This window comes from Rosa rugosa, chromosome 7 (assembly GCF_958449725.1).
Source record: "Rosa rugosa chromosome 7, drRosRugo1.1, whole genome shotgun sequence".
Lineage (NCBI taxonomy): Eukaryota > Viridiplantae > Streptophyta > Magnoliopsida > Rosales > Rosaceae > Rosa > Rosa rugosa.
In genome coordinates, this window is record NC_084826.1 from 8741880 (window position 1) to 8759788 (window position 17909).

Genomic DNA, 17909 nt, shown 5'->3' on the forward strand with positions numbered 1-17909 from the left:
AAAGAAAGGACTAGATAACGGGATATTATTGAAGGAGTCCTTTTGTAACATCATGGACGTCATGAACAGGTGCTTTGATTGAATCTGAATTGCTTATGAAAGTTATTGGTCTCCCAATTCTGGTTTGCTTTATATTATCTACGTGAAAATTGTTTTTGTTATTTCTTTTTTGGCAAGTCACCTGGAAATTTTGTTAAATATTTCAGTGGTAGATCCTGTACGTGTGTGAGATTTGTGGAAAACTGAGGTGCTGGAAATGGAAATTGTGGAAAGGACTTTCATGAGATTCGTGGTTGGCTTGCCAAACCGGGTGCGGAGACGGGGGGCCACTTCCAGTCAATAGAACGACCACTGAAGTCATATTCAAACATATGCAAGTCGTTCTATTGATTATCGGCTGGGACTGACTTCTACACATAAAAATTAAGAGAGTTATTGCAAGTGGGAAAGACTGAAGAGATCGGTCAATTTTGGTACAAAGAACATCAGAACCAAGCTAGTGGCCAGAAGCTAGAATCAGATGTAAATGATGACAAGTATGGGAGTTGGAAGAGCAACTGTAAAGCTGAAGACATTGCTTGAACATATTACTGAAACCACACCAGCATGCTATCACTCTTCTTGGAAATTTTAAAGGATGAATACATGTCAGCGGTTATGCTCATTGCTCATCCCATCATGACTATATGAGTAATATTTGAATACATAGCTTTAATGGTTTTAACAATTTATAAAAATTAACGAGCTACAGCATACCGACATTATATGTCTCTTAAATTTGTTATATTACTTGAAAATAAACTATAATATAAAATGTTAAAATTCAATTTGGTTAAATACTTCAATTGTAAGAGGAAACTAGCTAGACCATAGGGATAGAGTTGATTTTACACATGTTATTTACTTTCAAATCCTTTGGAATTTTGATTGGTGTTTTGTTTATGGGAATTTTGCATTGAGTGACGTAATTGCTTGCATATATCGTATGAATTTCCGCTCATGTTAGATATTTCGAGAGGTAATCAAATTGCTGATGTATTAGCGAATTTTGGTGCTACTTGCTATGAACTTAGTTTGGTGGGTGGGATTCTACTCCACTTTTCATCCTTTCCTATTTAAGCCTTGAAAAAAAAAAACAGAAAAAAAGATCGAAAGGAACATAAATACTTTTAAAATGACAATTATGAGAAGAATTTTTTTTTTTTTGAGAGAAATAGTCAACCATTTTATTAATAAAAATAAGAACGATTACAACTTATAGATGTAGAAACTACATCAAAATAAAGGATAACAAAAGCAATACTAGATGCCACAAGGCATCGGAAATAAAACCTAACAAGGATATTAAGGGATGCAATAAAGCATTTGATGAAGCACCAGGAAGACCCCGGGCTCTGTAAAACAGTACCAATAGTATGGTCAACCATACTTCCACGTAAAGAAATACGTTGAACAGAGGATGACTTTCTATCAAGGTAACTGGCGGTAGTGTGACCGACCTTGCCTACTCCATGTAAGATAATACGTTGAATAGAGAGCAATCTTCTACCTAAGTAGCTGATAATCCAAATCCAAAATGTAGATGAAGAAGAAGTCCATGAAAAGTCCCCTGGATCCCAGATACGAATCCAAATAGAAACTAAAGCCCAAGCAAAAACCCATCTTGAGCAGTCTAAACAAAAAATGGCCTGGCCCAGTTCCACAACTGGGCACCCAAAAACTCTTTGGGCACCCAGCCGTCCCCTGACCTTGACCCCAGCCAGAGCCCCGCCTTCCCTCGTCGGAAATAGCCAATCCCGGTTCCGTCCACTCTATTCCAAGTGCCACCACCCACACCACCAGTCATATAGCCCCATCCGAGATCAAACCAACATTGGAGCCCCACGCCGGCACCTGATTGCGTCACCGCCGTCCCAAACCTGCGCCGGTCCGTCGCACCGCCATCACCTACGGACTGCTTCGTAATAATCAATTATGAGAAGAATGGTTAGCTTCGTAATAATCATTACTAAAAAAAAAAATCACAAACTAATTTTTACCGAATAAGTTTAAATATTGTGTGGTTTTAAATTACTACGCGCCTGTAATTCCAACCCCTTTCCGAGGTAAAATTTTTGATTGAAACTACTAAAAAATTTATCGAGAATGAATATGACATATATCTATTTAGATTGAGGATTACACCATTCTCATATCAAGTCTATGTGCAAAAATGTCGCATGAATTTTATGTGACAAAAATAATTTGTAACAGATGACGAGCGCAGCAGCATTCTCCAAAAAAAAAAAAAAAAGCATGTGGCATCCACGTGTCACACGCATAGAGGTCTTTTAAACCAAATCGGGGCGGGTCAAGCTCCGGGTAGCCAAGCACCGCCAGTAGGTGGGAGAAAGGAAAGGTTCAGTTTAACCCCTCAATTTGAAAATTAAAATTGGAAGTGGCAGAGGTTTTGAGGGTTTGAAATTATGGACATGGATGTTGATGAACCAACCAAAGGTACGTCCTTTTTCACCACTCTGCGCTTAACTCTTTCAGGGTCGTCGTCACCTTTTGTTTTGATCATATAAACCCTAAAACCCTTTCCACATTTTCCCAAATTTACAGGCGAAGAAGAAAAGAAAGGAAAGCCCATAATCGTAGTATTGATGGGTGCACCCGGTAGCGGCAAGTCCACATTCTGCGAACAAGTCATGGGCTCCTCTGTTCGTCCCTGGGTCCGGGTCTGCCAGGTACATTTATCATTGTCTTATATCGCACACCATGTGTTCGATGAAATGCCTCAGTGAGTTTGGAACCTATAATTTGAGGAGTTATTGCAGTATGCGTGACTAGACAATGCTGTATTTTCATTTGGGTTCTTTTGGATCCTTGTGTTTGTTAGGATACCATCAAGAATGGGAAAGCCGGTACGAAAGCTCAGTGTATAGAGAGTGCGAGGAGTACATTGAGGGAAGGAAAGAGTGTGTTTATAGACAGATGCAATCTAGAGAAAGAGCAAAGATATGAGTTTGTGAAGCTTGGTGGTCCTCAAGTGGATGTTCATGCTGTGGTGCTTGATCTTCCTGCTAAGCTTTGTATCTCGCGGTCGGTGAAGCGAACTGGCCATGAGGGGAACTTGCAAGGTGGAAAAGCTGCGGCTGTTGTGAATAGAATGCTGCAGAAGAAAGAATTGCCGAATCTGAGCGAAGGATTTGGCAGGATCACTTTTTGCCAGAATGAGAGTGATGTTGAATCTGCCATTCATACATATAGTGGACTCGGTCCGTTGGATACACTACCCCATGGCACTTTTGGCCAGAAGAACCCGGGTGCAAAAGCTCAACTTGGTATAATGAAATTCCTAAAGAAAACAGATGCTCCTGCTAATACTGAATCGACTTCGAACAAGGTTCTGGATTCCATTGCTTTTCAAATTACTGGGGTAAGGGATACCAGTTATAAAGGAACAGGTTTGTTTACTGAAAGAGGTAGTATTTTTCGTGAAGGGAATAAAGTTGCAGATGGATTGGCTAATCATGGTACGTCATTAACTCAACTAGTGTGGTGGGGTGTGCCTCATTCTTTTATTTTGTCCTATTGTAATAGTGACATTATGGGTCTTCCTCACGGTTTTGCTAGGTTTGTTTAATTGTTAGTTTGCTTCGAGAGGTTTTGGTTTTATCCCCTTGTCTTGTTATCTACTTTTTCTTTGATTAATTCATTAGAGTGTTAGGGAGGTTACTCCTCTCTTTCACTCATCTTTCAGCCAAAAAAAAAAAATACTGAAAGTGGTAGTATGGAGTCCAGGACTCCAGGCGAAGACTTACAAAGTGGTAGGATTGCACAGTTTGCACTTATTGAAAGAGTAGGATTGCTCTGTTACAGACTTACAGAGTTGCAGGCGAAGACTTGCAATGGGGCTTTAAATGAGTTACGGCCTCTAATGGAAGTCTTCATGAAATTTTTAGTTCTAAACCCATCCAATAAAATTTCAAAAGAAATCAACAAAAATGAATGGAACAAGTTAATTATATGACCCACTATAAAATATTATCTCGAAATGAAGGGATAACGAAATTAAAATGTGATAGCAGAAACACATTTCTCAATAATAAGAAAGAACCATTTTGAGTTGAAATGCACCAAGGATGATGCTATTGATTCAAAGTCTTGCACATTCGAATTACTAAAAAACTTTCGAGTATCTCCAGGGTGACAAGTTTATATGGGCAAAACTTTCGAGGAAAGTAGGTGCTGAGGATAGTACTAATTTGTGCATAACAGTTCAGAAGAAGGCAAAGAATAAGCCCAAAAAAGACCATCCAAAAAACACTTGAAACACATTAAAGAGAAACAAATCCAAAAATCACATACCTTATTTCATGTGGGCTAATAGAAGCCAACAAGGGAGTCAGGTGCATAACATGGATAGATCTTCATAATCATTTCAACGCCTCCAACTTGGATTCACGTAAACATGCCTTCTGTGATCCCCAAATCTTTCTTCCAGCTGAGGGAATATCTTCAGTAGGATGCTCTGCATAACTCTGTAATACCATATCCTCCATCTCTTGCAAAAGAAAAGTGATGCGATGGCAATTCCAAACCCCCATGTAAATCCAATTTCAACTCCTGCTCCGACTCCAAACCCCAGCCCAGTGAATATGGACTGCCAATCAAACCCAATTCCCGACTCATTGTTTTCAACCTTTGATGTTGAATCTGGTAAGTTGCTGCATCTTACATCCAAAGGTAGCCCACATAATCCTTTATTATCTTCATAGGAAGATGGAGAAAATGTTGAAAACTGATTACCAGTTGGTATCGTCCCAGATAGTTGGTTATTTGAGAGATTCAAGAATGAAAGGAAAGTAAGCGCTGTAAGCTCTGGTGGAATTGGCCCGCTCAGGCTGTTCTTTGAAAGGTCCAAGGACTCGAGTTGTGTCAGGTTACTCAATGATGGTGGGATAGGGCCTGTGAGAGCATTGTTGGACAAGTTGAGGCCATACAGTGCCTTCAATTGTCCCACTTGTGCTGGTATTGATCCATTGAAATTGTTGCACGAGATGTCAATAGAGGTGAAAACATTTAGTGTCTTGACCAACTCCATCTCTAGTCCTTTGGTGGTAACTGTTATAGCATCCTGATAATTTAGCTCGTCAGTGAATTGAAAGACAGGAAATTGCAGATGATTGATCGATGATTGGGTGCCCATCATTGCCTTCCATGTAGTTAAGCGTCTTCGCGGTATTTCACCACTAAAGTTATTGTGTGCTATGTCAACAATCTGAAGCATTGGCCAGGTACCAGTGGTGTTGGGACATCCAATGTGTCTATAAAATCTGTTTGATCGCAAAACAAGGACACACAAGGTGGAGATGCCCTTCAACAAGCATGGAAATGTATCTGTTATCTGATTGTTTCCAAGGTTCAGAACTTCTAACACTGTGCAATTGGCTAGAGATTTTGGAAACAGACCTTCTAGACGATTTCCATTGAAGTCTAGAGTTTTTAGACTACAATGGCCAGGAAATCTGTCAGGAATAGTCCCAGCAAGTTTGTTTCTCCTTAAATTAAGTACTACAAGATTTCCACTTATTGCAGTCAAGCACCGGGGAATATTGCCACTCAAAGAATTATTGGACAGATCAAGAACCTGAAGATATGACGCATTGCATATTGATCCTGGAATGCTCCCCTCAATTTTGTTGCTTGAAAGAGACAAGAAAACAGTGAAATTAAGGAAATCGCCAATGTCAGCCGGTATGATAGAGGTGAAATTATTTCTTGAGTAATCCAGATAAGTGGCAAATGGTGGAAAAATTGGGACTTGTCCCTGAAGCTGGTTTGAATGAAGGTCAAGCACAGACAAACTAGAAGCAAGATTGGATAAAGGACCTTCTACAGTTACTAGGGAATTCACAGAAAGATTTAGCTGATTGAGACTGAGCCTCCAAATCCAGTTGGGTATCTCTCCATGAATCTGGTTTTGTGAAAGATCTAAAGTGCTTAATCTGGATTGACTTCTCAAGAAATCAGGGAATGTTCTCTAGTTTCCAGAAGCCAACTTCAATGTGGTAAGCTTAGGAAACGAAGAATGCCTGGAATTGGTACTATTATAACTAATTGACAAACTATTGTATGAAAGATCAAGACTTGAAAGATTTTTGAGCTGTTGAATACTGTGCAGAGGGAAGGAGCCACTAAAGTTGTTTGAAGAAAGTGAGAGAATTTGAAGACCTCGGAGACTAAAGATAGACATGGGTACTGTTCCTTCCAAATTGTTGCTACTCAAATCAACGGTGTCCAGTGAAGAGATATTGGCAAATTCATGTAACTTACCAGAGAATTGATTGTTGGAGAGTACTAGTTTCTGCAACAAGGGAAAGGAAAACAGGGACAGTGGAATACTTCCATTCAGTTGATTGAAACGCAAGTCCAGATTCACCAGATTCATAAGGTTTTCCCAGCGAGTAGAGTTAATCTGACCTGTTAGCTCATTGTACGAAAGATTTATGTTGGTCAGATTCTTGGCCATACTCAACAGTGGAACTGAACCATTAAACCTGTTCTTTGACATGTCCACATAAACCAGTTCTGTAAGGCTTGCTATTGACTTTGGGATTGGTCCCGTGAAATTGCAATAGGAAATATCAACTGTGGACAACATCTTGAGGTTTCCAACAGATTCCGGCAATAACCCTGAAAAGTTTGTCCTGGCTAGGAACAGGGACTGAAGAGCTCCATTATTTGGAAAGTCTGGCAGCGAACCTTGTAGCTCTTCATTGCCAATCAAGTCGATAATCTGCAGTGTAGGTACCCGGAAGATCTCCTTTGGGAATGTACCATTTAACCCTGAATTCATGAGGCGTAAGGAAGTCAAATTTGTGAAATTTGACAAGAACTCTGGAACTGGAGTAGACAAGTCGTTACTCTCTATACGAATTTCTGAGAGTGATTGAAGCTTCAGCAAGGAAGAATCAATTAGGCCTTTAAGATTGCAACTGGACAAGCTCAACACCCTCAGCTTTGGCAGTGAAGATGATATTGCTTGACCCCACTGAGCTCCCTGTGCTGATATGTTCACACCATCAAGATGAAGTTCAACTATCTCCGAAAGGTTTCCAATGAGCAAATTCAAATTTGGATGCTCAAGTTGCAGTGCAGGAATTCCAGGAAAATAAATGGTAGATAAATCAAGAAACACCAACCTTCTCAAGTGTGAAATCTCAATAGGAATCTGCCCTGCAAAGCCAGCATTTGACAGATTCAAATAATTCAAACTGCCTAGCTTGTGGAACTGGGATGGAATTTGAGTATAATTGAAGTCATTATACGCCAAATTCAGGTGTTCGATGTGCTGCAGACTGAAAAGAGCACTTGAATCATCAAGTCCACCCGAAATCGATTCGTTGCTCAAGTCAAGATGGGTAACACAACCCTGGTTGCAGGAAACACCTTCCCAAAGACAGTAATCCGAAGCATTATTCCACTTCACAAGTTTTGTGGAGAATGTAGAGTTAAAATTGAGGCTGTTCTTCAATTGTAGCAGCAAAGATTGCTGCTGGTTGCTGTCACATTGGCCAGAGACCACCAGTATAAGGACACTGAGTGAAGCATAGTAAATGAGTATTAAGAAATGGCATGAGAACAAAGGAATTGTCATTGAAACTGTTTTTGTGTGAGACCAAAGCATTAAGGAACAGATTAGGCTAGGCCGTTAACAACGGTTGCATTCCTGGAGTGGCAAGGCTTTATTCATTTCATGATTGTGTTCCCTTTTATATTTATTGCAGAATTGTAATTTCAGTTTCTTCTTTTTTTCCCAGTTCCTCTTGCCAGGAAATTGCACTTAAGTGAGAACGTTGATTTTAGTACCAAAGAAAGGAATAGATAGCGAGATATTATTGAAGGATTGAAGGAGTCCTTTTGTAACATCATGGACGTCATGAACAGGTGCTTTGATTGAATCTGAATTGCTTTTTTGGTCTGGAATCTGAATTGCTTATGAAAGTTATTGGTCTACTCAATTCTGGTTGCTTTATATTATCTACGTGAAAATTCTGTTTTTGTTTTTTCTTTTTTGGCAAGTTACGTGGATCATTTAACATTGCTAAATGAATGAGATGGTGGTAGGTCCTGTGTGTGTATGAGATTTGTGGAAAACTGAGGTGCTGGAAATGGAAATTGTGGAAAAAACTTTCATGAGATTCGTGGTTGGCTTGACTCTGAAGTCTTCCCCATATCGCAATGTGCTTTATTACTCCCAAAGCCAGGCTTTTCGTGGGAGAAACTTCCATGAGATTTGAGCATGGCTGGCTTGACTTGCAAGTCTTTCCCATCTATTATGTATTGCATAGCAATGGCCAAACCGGGTGCGGAGACGGGGCCGCCTCCAGTCAATAGAACGACCAATGACTTGGTATTTAAACATATACAAGTCGTTCTATTGATTATCGGCTGGGACTGATGTACGTGTAGAGATATCAAGAGTTATTGCAAGTGGGAAAGACTGAAGAGATCGTTCAATGTTGGTACAAAGAACATCAGAACCAAGCTAGTGGCCAGAAGCTAGAATCAGATGTAAATGATGATAAGTATGAGGGTTGGAAGAGCAACTGTAAAGCTGAAGACTTTGCTTGAACTTCCTGATACCACACGAGCATGCTATCACTCTTCTTGGAAATTTTAAAGGATGAATACATATCAGAGCAGGAGCTCATCCCATCATGATATGAGTAATATTCGATTACATAGATTTTATGATTTTAAAAATCAACAAGCTACAGTTTTCTGACATTATATGTCTCTTAAATTTTTAATCGGAAATAAACTATAGTACAAAATGTTAGAATTTAATTTGGTTCAAATTGCAAAAGGAAACTAGCTAGACCATAGGGATAGAGTTGATTTATACAAGTCATTTGCTTTCAAATCCTTTGGAATTTTAATTGGTGTTTAGTTTTATGTGCATTTTGCATTGAGTGGCGCAATTGCTTGTATCGTATTTGTCAAATGAATTTCCTCTCATTTAACATATTTCCGGAGAAATCAAATTGCCGATGTATTAGCGAATTTTAGTGTTACTTCTATGAGCTTAGTTTGGTGGGACTCTACTCCACTTTTCATCCATGCCTATTTAAGCCTTAAAAAAGAAAGAAAGAAAAAAACAGAGAGAGAACATCGAAAGGAACATAAATACTTGAAAAAATGACAATTATGAGAAAAATGTTTAGCCTCGTAATAATAATTACTAGAAAAAAAAATATTTTTTAAATATTGTGTGGTTTTAAATTACTATGCGCATGTAATTTCAACCCCTGCCTGAGACAAAATTTTTGTTCAATCAACCCAAAAACTTCTCACGAGTGAATATAATATGTCATAATCTATGTGGATTGAGAATTACACCATTCTCATATCTATATGCAGAAATGTAACATGAATTTTATGTGTCGTTAAGAATTTGTAACGATGACAAGCGCAACAGCATGTGGCATCCACGTGTCACACGCATAGAGGTCGTTTCGACCAATTTGGGGCGGGTCAAGCTTCGGGTTAGCCAAGCACCGCCAATAGGTGGGAAAAAGCTTGTGCCAACCTGGCCACAAACCAAACCACTGCGTGACACAGAGACGTCACAAAACCTGCAATCAAGAGCCGGGAAACCAGATCCCATCCAGAAGACTCCATCATCCAAATCTCAAAACCATACATAACACCATTTAACACCATCAGCATAACGCCGGGCAAGGAATCGCCAGGCAGAACGGTAGCCAAAGAAAAATGAAAAAAGAAAGAGGAAACGAGATCGGCAGCAGCGGAAACGCCGACGTGCCAATGTAAGACATACGATTCAACACCGATTTCGGAGTACCGAATCGGCGAACCTTCGTTTAAAAAACTGATGGGTGATAAAGATGTGCACCGAAATTGTGAAGAATCTGAGATTTGAAATATAGGAGGAGAAGAACAAGGAAAAGAAAGAGAAAACAGCGAAGGAAGGGAGAAGAGATGGATAAGCGGAGAAAGGGATAGATGGGGAAAGGTAATCTGACATCTAAAGGTTAGGAGGATTAGAGTGATGGGAATAAGGAACAAAAAAGAAAGAAAAGCATGCCTGCCACCGCCGGGGCAGAGAGCGACCACGAAGACGGGTCGGGAAGGGATGAACGGACGGAGGAAAAGAGATAGAGAAGGAAGAGAGAGAAGCAGAGCCTCTCTCTCTAAAAGTTGGGTTTCAAAAATAAAAATAAAAAATTTCATTGAAACTACTAAAAAATTTCTCGAGAATGAACATAATATGTCATAATCTACTATCGAGAATTACACCATTCTCGTTTCTACATGCAAAAATGTCACATGAATTTTATGTGTCAAAAATAATTCGCAACGATGACAGGCGCAACAGCATGTGGCATCCACGTGTCACACGCATAGAGGTCCTTTTAACCAATTCGGGGCGGGTCAAGCTTCGGGTAGCCGAGCACAGCCAATAGGTGGGAGAAGCAAAGGTTCAGTTTAACTCCTCAATTTGAAACTTGAAATCGGAAGTGACAGAGGTTTTGTGGGTTGGAAATTATGGACATGGATGTTGATGAACCAACCAAAGGTACACCCTTTTTCAACGCTCTGCGTTAAACTCTTTCAGTGTTCCGCCAAAAAAAAAAAAAAAACTCTTTCAGTGTCGTCGTCACCTTTTGTTTGATCATATAAATCCTAAGACCCTTTCCACATTTTCCCCAATTTTACAGGCGAAGAAGAAAAGCAAGGAAAGCCCATAATCGTAGTATTGATGGGTGCACCCGGTAGCGGCAAGTCCACATTCTGCGAACAAGTCATGGGCTCCTCTGTTCGTCCCTGGGTCCGGGTCTGCCAGGTACATTTATCATTGTCTTATATCGCACACCATGTGTTCGATGAAATGCCTCAGTGAGTTTGGAACCTATAATTTGAGGAGTTATTGCAGTATGCGTGACTAGACAATGCTGTATTTTCATTTGGGTTCTTTTGGATCCTTGTGTTTGTTAGGATACCATCAAGAATGGGAAAGCCGGTACGAAAGCTCAGTGTATAGAGAGTGCGAGGAGTACATTGAGGGAAGGAAAGAGTGTGTTTATAGATAGATGCAATCTAGAGAAAGAGCAAAGATATGAGTTTGTGAAGCTTGGTGGTCCTCAAGTGGATGTTCATGCTGTGGTGCTTGATCTTCCTGCTAAGCTTTGTATCTCGCGGTCGGTGAAGCGAACTGGCCATGAGGGGAACTTGCAAGGTGGAAAAGCTGCGGCTGTTGTGAATAGAATGCTGCAGAAGAAAGAATTGCCGAATCTGAGCGAAGGATTTGGCAGGATCACTTTTTGCCAGAATGAGAGTGATGTTGAATCTGCCATTCGTACATATAGTGGACACGGTCCCTTGGATACACTTCGCCATGGCACTTTTGGCCAGAAGAGCCCGGGTGCAAAAGTTCAACTTGGTATAATGAAATTCCTAAAGAAAACAGATGCTCCTACTAATACTGAATCGACTTCGAACAAGGTTCAGGATTCTAATGCTTCTCAAATTACTGGGGGAAAGGATACCAGTGTGAAAGGAACAGGTTTGTTTATTGAAAGTGGTAGTATGGAGTCCAAGAAAGGTGAACGGCCTGTTGTAGGTTCTGCTGGCACTGACGTCAGACAATGCTCCCACCCTGGCATTTCCATCTATTTCCACAGCAGATTTTCAGTTTGACCTTGAGAAGGCATCTGACATTTTTGTAGAGAAAGTTGCAGAATTTGTAAATAAACTTGGAAATGCTAGACTTGCTTTGGTGGATTTGACTCATAAATCAAAGATTTTGTCCTTGGTGAGGGATAAAGCTTCACAGAAAAACATCGACTGCAATAGGTTCTTCACATTTGTAGGAGATATCATTAAGCTTCATTCAGAAGGATGTCTTTGCTGCAATGTGATAGCTAACGCTGCTAACTGGTAAGCTTTTAAATTTCATGTCAGTGCAAATATTTCATTCTGGTGCTATTTGAGAAGATTAATTTGATAAAACTGGAGGTTATTAGCATTTTCTCCTTTTAATGAAATATGGTGTTAATAATATAGAATTCTGCTGACTAAGGATTGCATCTGTTGCCCACTAAGTTGAGTCAGTTGCAATGTAAAGGTGGATATAGTCTCTTCACCTTTATTATCTTTATGAATGAATATTCTGATTATATATTTCTTATATGAAAAGTCGAACAAACAAAAAACATACTGGTGCAGGCAACTTAAACCAGGAGGTGGTGGTGTCAATGCTGCAATCTTCAACGCTGGAGGTCCTGTGTTTTCAAAGCAAACCCAAAACGGTAAGCAAAAATATATGAAGAAAACCCAAACCGTTGCTTTGTTATTCTTAATTCTTATTAAAACGTATGCGATTTTCATCTTATATTGGTTGAATTTGTCCATATGATTATTACTAGCTGTGATATATGGTAGTTTTAAGCTCTTAATCTGATGCCACTGACCAAGTGGCAGTATTCTTTTACATGTGGTTTGTATATGTAACTGCTCAAGTTTATTTAGTAATTGGATAGAATATTAAACTAATTAGTATGGCTGTTTGTTGCTATAGCAATTTACAGGAAGTTGTAATCTCATCTACGATCCACCAGTAAAACCCCTTATAGAGCTCATGCCTATCTGTATTGGCCACAAAGTGCTGTAATTACATTCCATATAAACCATCTTGAAAGAAACAACAATGCACCTTACAAGCGATATCTTAAACAGATTGTATAGCCAAACTAGTGTTTTAAACATTTGACCAAACCAAAGCATAATGAAATAAAAAAGGATGAAGCCTCAGCTATCATGAATAACAATTACTCGAAAAGGAAACAAAAAAGACTATAGTTTATTAACTCAAACATTATGAAACCAGAATTATCAGGCATAAAGGAGTCCAGCTGCATCACTATTTTCGTGATCATTTCAACGTCTCCATTACCTTTGATTCATGTGAACATGTCTTCTGTGATTGCCAAATCTTTCTTCCAGTTGAGGGAATATCTTAACAAGGATGTTATATGTAGCTCTGTAATACCATATCCTCCATTTCTTGCAGAACATAAGAGATGCAATGGAAATTCCAAATCCAAATGTAACTCCAATTTCAACACTGATAATGTCCCAATCAATCTTATTTCCAGAATTTTGATGGCTTCCATTTGATGTTGATGCTGATAGTACTGCTGTGTTGTCCACCGTTAAAGGAGGTCCCCATAATCCTTTGTTGCCTTCAAAGGAGTCTCTTGGAAATGTTGAAAACTGAGTACTGGTTGGTATCCTTCCCACCAGTAGATTATTTGAGAGATTCAAGAATGAAAGGAAAGTGAGCATTGTAAGCTGTGGTGGAATTTCGCCGCTGAGGTTGTTCCTTGACAAGTCCAAGGACTCAACATGTCTTAAGTTACCCCAAGATGATGGGATTTCACCTGTGAGAGCATTACTAGACAAGTTGAGGACATGGAGTGATTTCAGTTCTCCAATTTCCTCAGGTATTGATCCACTGAATTTGTTGCCCGAGAAGTCAATTGCGGTGAAAATGGTTAGAATCTTTACCAGCTTCATCTCTTGACCTTTGTTGGAAACAGTTATTGCATCATCATAAGACAACTGATCAGAGAATCTAAAGACCTGAACCTGAAGGTGTTTGAGTTCTGACCTGGAATCGTAGCCATCATTGCTTTCCAATTTCTCACACATCTTGGTACTGGACCACAAAAGTTGTTGTGAGATATGTCAATAATTTGAAGCATTGACCATGTATCATAGGTCTTCGGACATCCAATTCGGCCATAAAGTTTGTTGGATCTCAAAATGAAGACACGCAAAATGGCCATTTTACTCAACAAGCGTGGAAAGGTACCAGTGATCTGATTATTTCCAAGGTTCACAACCTCTAACAATCTGCAGCTGGCTAAAGATTCTGGAAGCTGGCCTTGTATTTGATTTCCATTAAGGTCTAGGGTTTTTAAGCTACACCATTGAGGAAATGTATTAGCAATGGTGCCAGTGAGGTTGTTTGTCCGTATCCCCAGGGAGACAAGTTTATATGGGCAAAACTTTCGAGGAAAGCAAGTGCTAAGGATGGTACTAATTTGTGCATGACCATTCAGAAGAAAGCAAAGAATAAGCCCAAAAAAGACCTTACAGTAAAAACACATCAAAGAGAAACAAAGCATAAAATAATCACATTTCTTATTCTATTAGCACATAGAAGCCAACAAGGGAGTCAGGTCACTCAGGTGCGTAACATGGATTGCTCTTCATAATCATTTCAACGCCTCCAGCTTGGATTTACGTAAACATGCCTTGTGTGATCCCCAAATCTTTCTTCCAGCTGAGGAAATATCTTGAAGAGGATGCTCTGCATACTTTTGTAATACCATATCCTCCATCTCTTGCAAAAGAAAAGTGATGCAATGGCAATTCCAAACCCACATGTAAATCCAATTTCAACACTCTCTCTGTTTTCCGTATCGAAAAAAAAGAAAAAAACACCACCTTTGTTTTCAACCATTGAAGTTGCATCTGGTGAGTAGCTGGTATTGCTGCAGCTTACAGCCAAAGGTGTCCCACATAATCCTTCATTATCTTCATAGGAAGATGGAGAAAATGTTGAAAACTGGTTTCCGATTGGTATCTTCCCAGACAGTTGGTTATTTGAGAGATTCAAGAATGAAAGGAAAGTAAGCGCTGTAAGCTCTGGTGGAATTGGCCCGCTCAGGCTGTTGTTTGAAAGGTCCAAGGACTCGAGTTGTGTCAGGTTACTCAATGATGGTGGAATAGGGCCTGTGAGAGCATTGTTGGACAAGTTGAGGCCATGGAGCGCTTTTAGTTGTCCCACTTGTGCCGGTATTAATCCATTGAAATTGTTGAACGAGATGTCAATAGAGGTGAAGACAGTTAGAATCTTGACCAACTCCATCTCTAGTCCTTTGGTGGTAACTGTTATAGCATCCTGATAATTTAAGTCACTGACTATTAGGACTCGAAATTGCAGGAAATTGATCTTTGACCGGGCATCATCTTCGTTGCCCATCATTGCCTGCCATGTAGTCAAGCTTTTTTTTGGTATTTCACCACTAAAGTTGTTGTGTGCTATGTCAAAAATTTGAAGCAGTGGCCAGGTACCAGTGGTGTTGGGACATCCAATGCGTCTATAAAATCTGTTTGATCGCAAAACAAGGACCCGCAAGGTGGAGATGCTCTTCAACAAGCATGGAAATGTATCTGTAATCTGATTGTTTCCAAGGTTCAGAACTTCTAACAATGTGCAATTGGCTAGAGATTTTGGAAACTGACCTTCTAGACGATTTCCATTGAAGTCTAGAGTTTTCAGACTACAATGGCCAGGAAATCTGTCGGGAAAAGTCCCAGCAAGTTTGTTTCTCCTTAAATTAAGTACTACAAGATTTCCACTTATTGCAGTCAAGCACTGGGGAATATAGCCACTGAAAGAATTATTGGACAGATCAAGAACCTGAAGATATGACGCATTGCATATTGATCCTGGAATGCTCCCCTCAATTTTGTTGCTTGAAAGAGACAAGAACATGGTGTAATTAAGGAAATCACCAATGTCAGCCGGTATGCTAGAGGTGAAATTATTTCTTGAGTAATCCAGGTAAGTGGCAAATGGTGGAAAAATTGGGACTTGTCCCTGAAGCTGGTTTGAATGAAGGTCAAGCACAGACAAACTAGAAGCAAGATTGGATAAAGGACCTTCTAGAGTTACCAGGGAATTGCAAGAAAGATTTAGCTGAGCAAGACTACTGAGCTTCCAAATCCAGTTGGGTATCTCTCCATGAATCTGGTTTAGTGAAAGATCTAGAGTGCTTAATTTGGATTGGCTTCTCAAGAAATCAGGGAATGTTCTCAACTTGCCTGAAGCCAACTTCAATGTGGTAATCTGAGGAAAGGAAGACTGCGAGGAATTGATACTATTATAACTAATCAACAAACTATTATATGAAAGATCAAGACTCGAAAGATTTTTGAGCTGTTGGACACTGTTGAGAGGGAAGGAGCCATTGAAGTTGTTTGAAGAAAGTGAAAGGATTTTCAGCCGTTGGAAATTGAAGATAGACCTGGGTACCGGCCCTTCCAAGTTGTTGCTACTCAAATCAAGTGTTTCAAGAGGGTTAGAAGAGATGTTGGCAAATTCAAGCAACTGACCAGAGAACTGATTGTTGGAGAGCAGTAGTTGCTTCAGCGAGGGAAGATAAAATAGAGACAGTGGAATACTGCCATCCAGTTTATTGTTACCCAAGTTGAGATTGACCAGATTTGTAAGATTTTGCCAGTGAGTAGAGTTAATCTGACCTTCTAGCTCATTGTGAGAAAGATTTATGTTGGTCAGATTCTTGGCCATACTCAACAATGGAACAGAACCATTAAGCTTGTTCGCTGACATGTCCACATAAACCAGTTCCGTAAGGCTTTCCATCGACTTTGGGATTGGTCCCGTGAAGCTGCAATTTGAAAGATCTACTTTGGACAACATCTTGAGGTTTCCAATAGATTCCGGCAATAACCCTGAAAAAGCTGTCCCGGCTAGGAACAAGGACCGAACAGCTCCATTTTTCGAAAAGTCTGGCAACGAACCTCGTAGCTCTTTATTGCCAATTAAGTCGATAATCTGCAGTGTAGGTACCTGAAAGATCTTCTCTGGGAATGTACCATGTAACCCTGAATTCATGAGGCGTAAAGAAGTCAAATTTGTGAAATTTGACAAGAACGCTGGAACTGCAGTAGACAGATTGTTACTCTCTATACGAATTTCTGAGAGTGATTGAAGCTTCAGTATGGAAGTATCAATTGGGCCTGAAAGATTGCAACTGGACAAGCTCAACACCCTCAGGTTTGGCAGTGAAGATGATATTGCTTGACCCCACTGAGCTCCCTGTGCTGATATGTTCACACCATCAAGATGAAGTTCGATTATCTCCTTAAGGTTTCCAATAAGCAAATTCAAATCTGGATGCTTAAGTTGCAGTGCAGGAGTTCCGGGAAAGTAGAAGGTAGATAAATCAAGAAACACCAACCTTGTCAACTGCGAAATCTCAATGGGAATCTGCCCGGAAAAGCCAGCATTTGACAGATTCAAATAACTCAAACTGGCTAGCTTGTTGAACTCGGATGGAATCGGAGTATAATTGAAGTTATTATAGGCCAAATTCAGGTGTTCGATGTCCTGCAGACTGAAAAGAGCACTTGAATTATCAAGTCCACCCAAAATAGATTCGTTGCTCAAGTCAAGATGGTTAACACAACCCTGCTTGCAGGAAACACCTTCCCAAGAACAGTAATCTGAAGCAGTATTCCACTTCACAAGTTTTGTGGATAATGCAGAGTCGAAATTGAGGCTTTTCTTCAATTGGAGCAGCAAAGATTGCTGCTGGTTGCTGTCACATTGGCCAGAGACCACCAGTATAAGGACACTGAGTGAAACATAGTAAATGAGTATTAAGAAATGGCATGAGAACAAAGGAATTGTCATTGAAACTCTTTTTGTGTGAGACCAAAGCATTAAAGAACAGAATAGGCTAGGCCATTAACAACGGTTGCATTCCTGGTGCAGCCAGGCTTCATTCATTTCATGATTGTGTTCCCTTTTATATTTATTGCAGATTTGTAATTTCAGTTTCTTCTTCTTTTTTCCACAGTTCCTCTTGCCAGGAAATTGCATTAAAGTGAGGACGTTGATTTTAGTACCAAAGAAATAAGGACTAGATAGCAAGATATTATTGAAGGCGAGTCCTTTTGTACATCATGAACAAGTGCTTTGATTGAATCTGAATTGCTTATGAAAGTTATTGGCATGGTCTACCCAATTCTGGTTTAATTGCTTTATATTTTCTACGTGAATTTTTTTTTTTTTTTTT

General features: G+C 39.8%; 4 protein-coding genes and 1 pseudogene across 5 annotated transcripts; 2 read left to right on the forward strand and 3 right to left on the reverse strand.

Moving 5' to 3' along the window:
- Positions 1 to 2354: 2354 nt before the first annotated feature.
- LOC133721218 (transcription factor bHLH140-like) lies at positions 2355 to 3736 on the forward strand. The gene is made up of 3 exons (XM_062147766.1): positions 2355 to 2496; positions 2605 to 2729; positions 2882 to 3736. Exons 1-3 carry the CDS (start codon positions 2466 to 2468, stop codon positions 3626 to 3628), a joined length of 903 nt encoding a protein of 300 aa, XP_062003750.1. The 5' UTR covers positions 2355 to 2465; the 3' UTR covers positions 3629 to 3736.
- Positions 3737 to 4395: 659 nt separating this feature from the next.
- Positions 4396 to 7798, reverse strand: LOC133721215 (receptor-like protein 7; annotated as a pseudogene).
- Positions 7799 to 10435: 2637 nt separating this feature from the next.
- Positions 10436 to 13263, forward strand: LOC133721219 (transcription factor bHLH140-like). 2 transcript variants are annotated; one of them, XM_062147767.1, is made up of 5 exons: positions 10436 to 10591; positions 10734 to 10858; positions 11011 to 11952; positions 12241 to 12323; positions 13085 to 13263. In XM_062147767.1, exons 1-3 carry the CDS (start codon positions 10561 to 10563, stop codon positions 11710 to 11712), a joined length of 858 nt encoding a protein of 285 aa, XP_062003751.1. In that variant the 5' UTR covers positions 10436 to 10560; the 3' UTR covers positions 11713 to 11952; positions 12241 to 12323; positions 13085 to 13263. The 2 variants fall into 2 exon arrangements, with proteins under 2 accessions (XP_062003751.1, XP_062003753.1); XM_062147769.1 differs by having other exon boundaries at positions 13170 to 13258.
- LOC133722770 (receptor-like protein 33) lies at positions 12964 to 13725 on the reverse strand. The gene has a single exon (XM_062149640.1). The coding sequence runs from the start codon at positions 13723 to 13725 to the stop codon at positions 12964 to 12966; it is 762 nt and encodes a 253-aa protein (XP_062005624.1).
- Positions 13726 to 14299: 574 nt separating this feature from the next.
- LOC133722771 (receptor-like protein 7) lies at positions 14300 to 17524 on the reverse strand. Its single transcript, XM_062149641.1, has one exon. The coding sequence runs from the start codon at positions 17522 to 17524 to the stop codon at positions 14300 to 14302; it is 3225 nt and encodes a 1074-aa protein (XP_062005625.1).
- Positions 17525 to 17909: the final 385 nt, after the last annotated feature.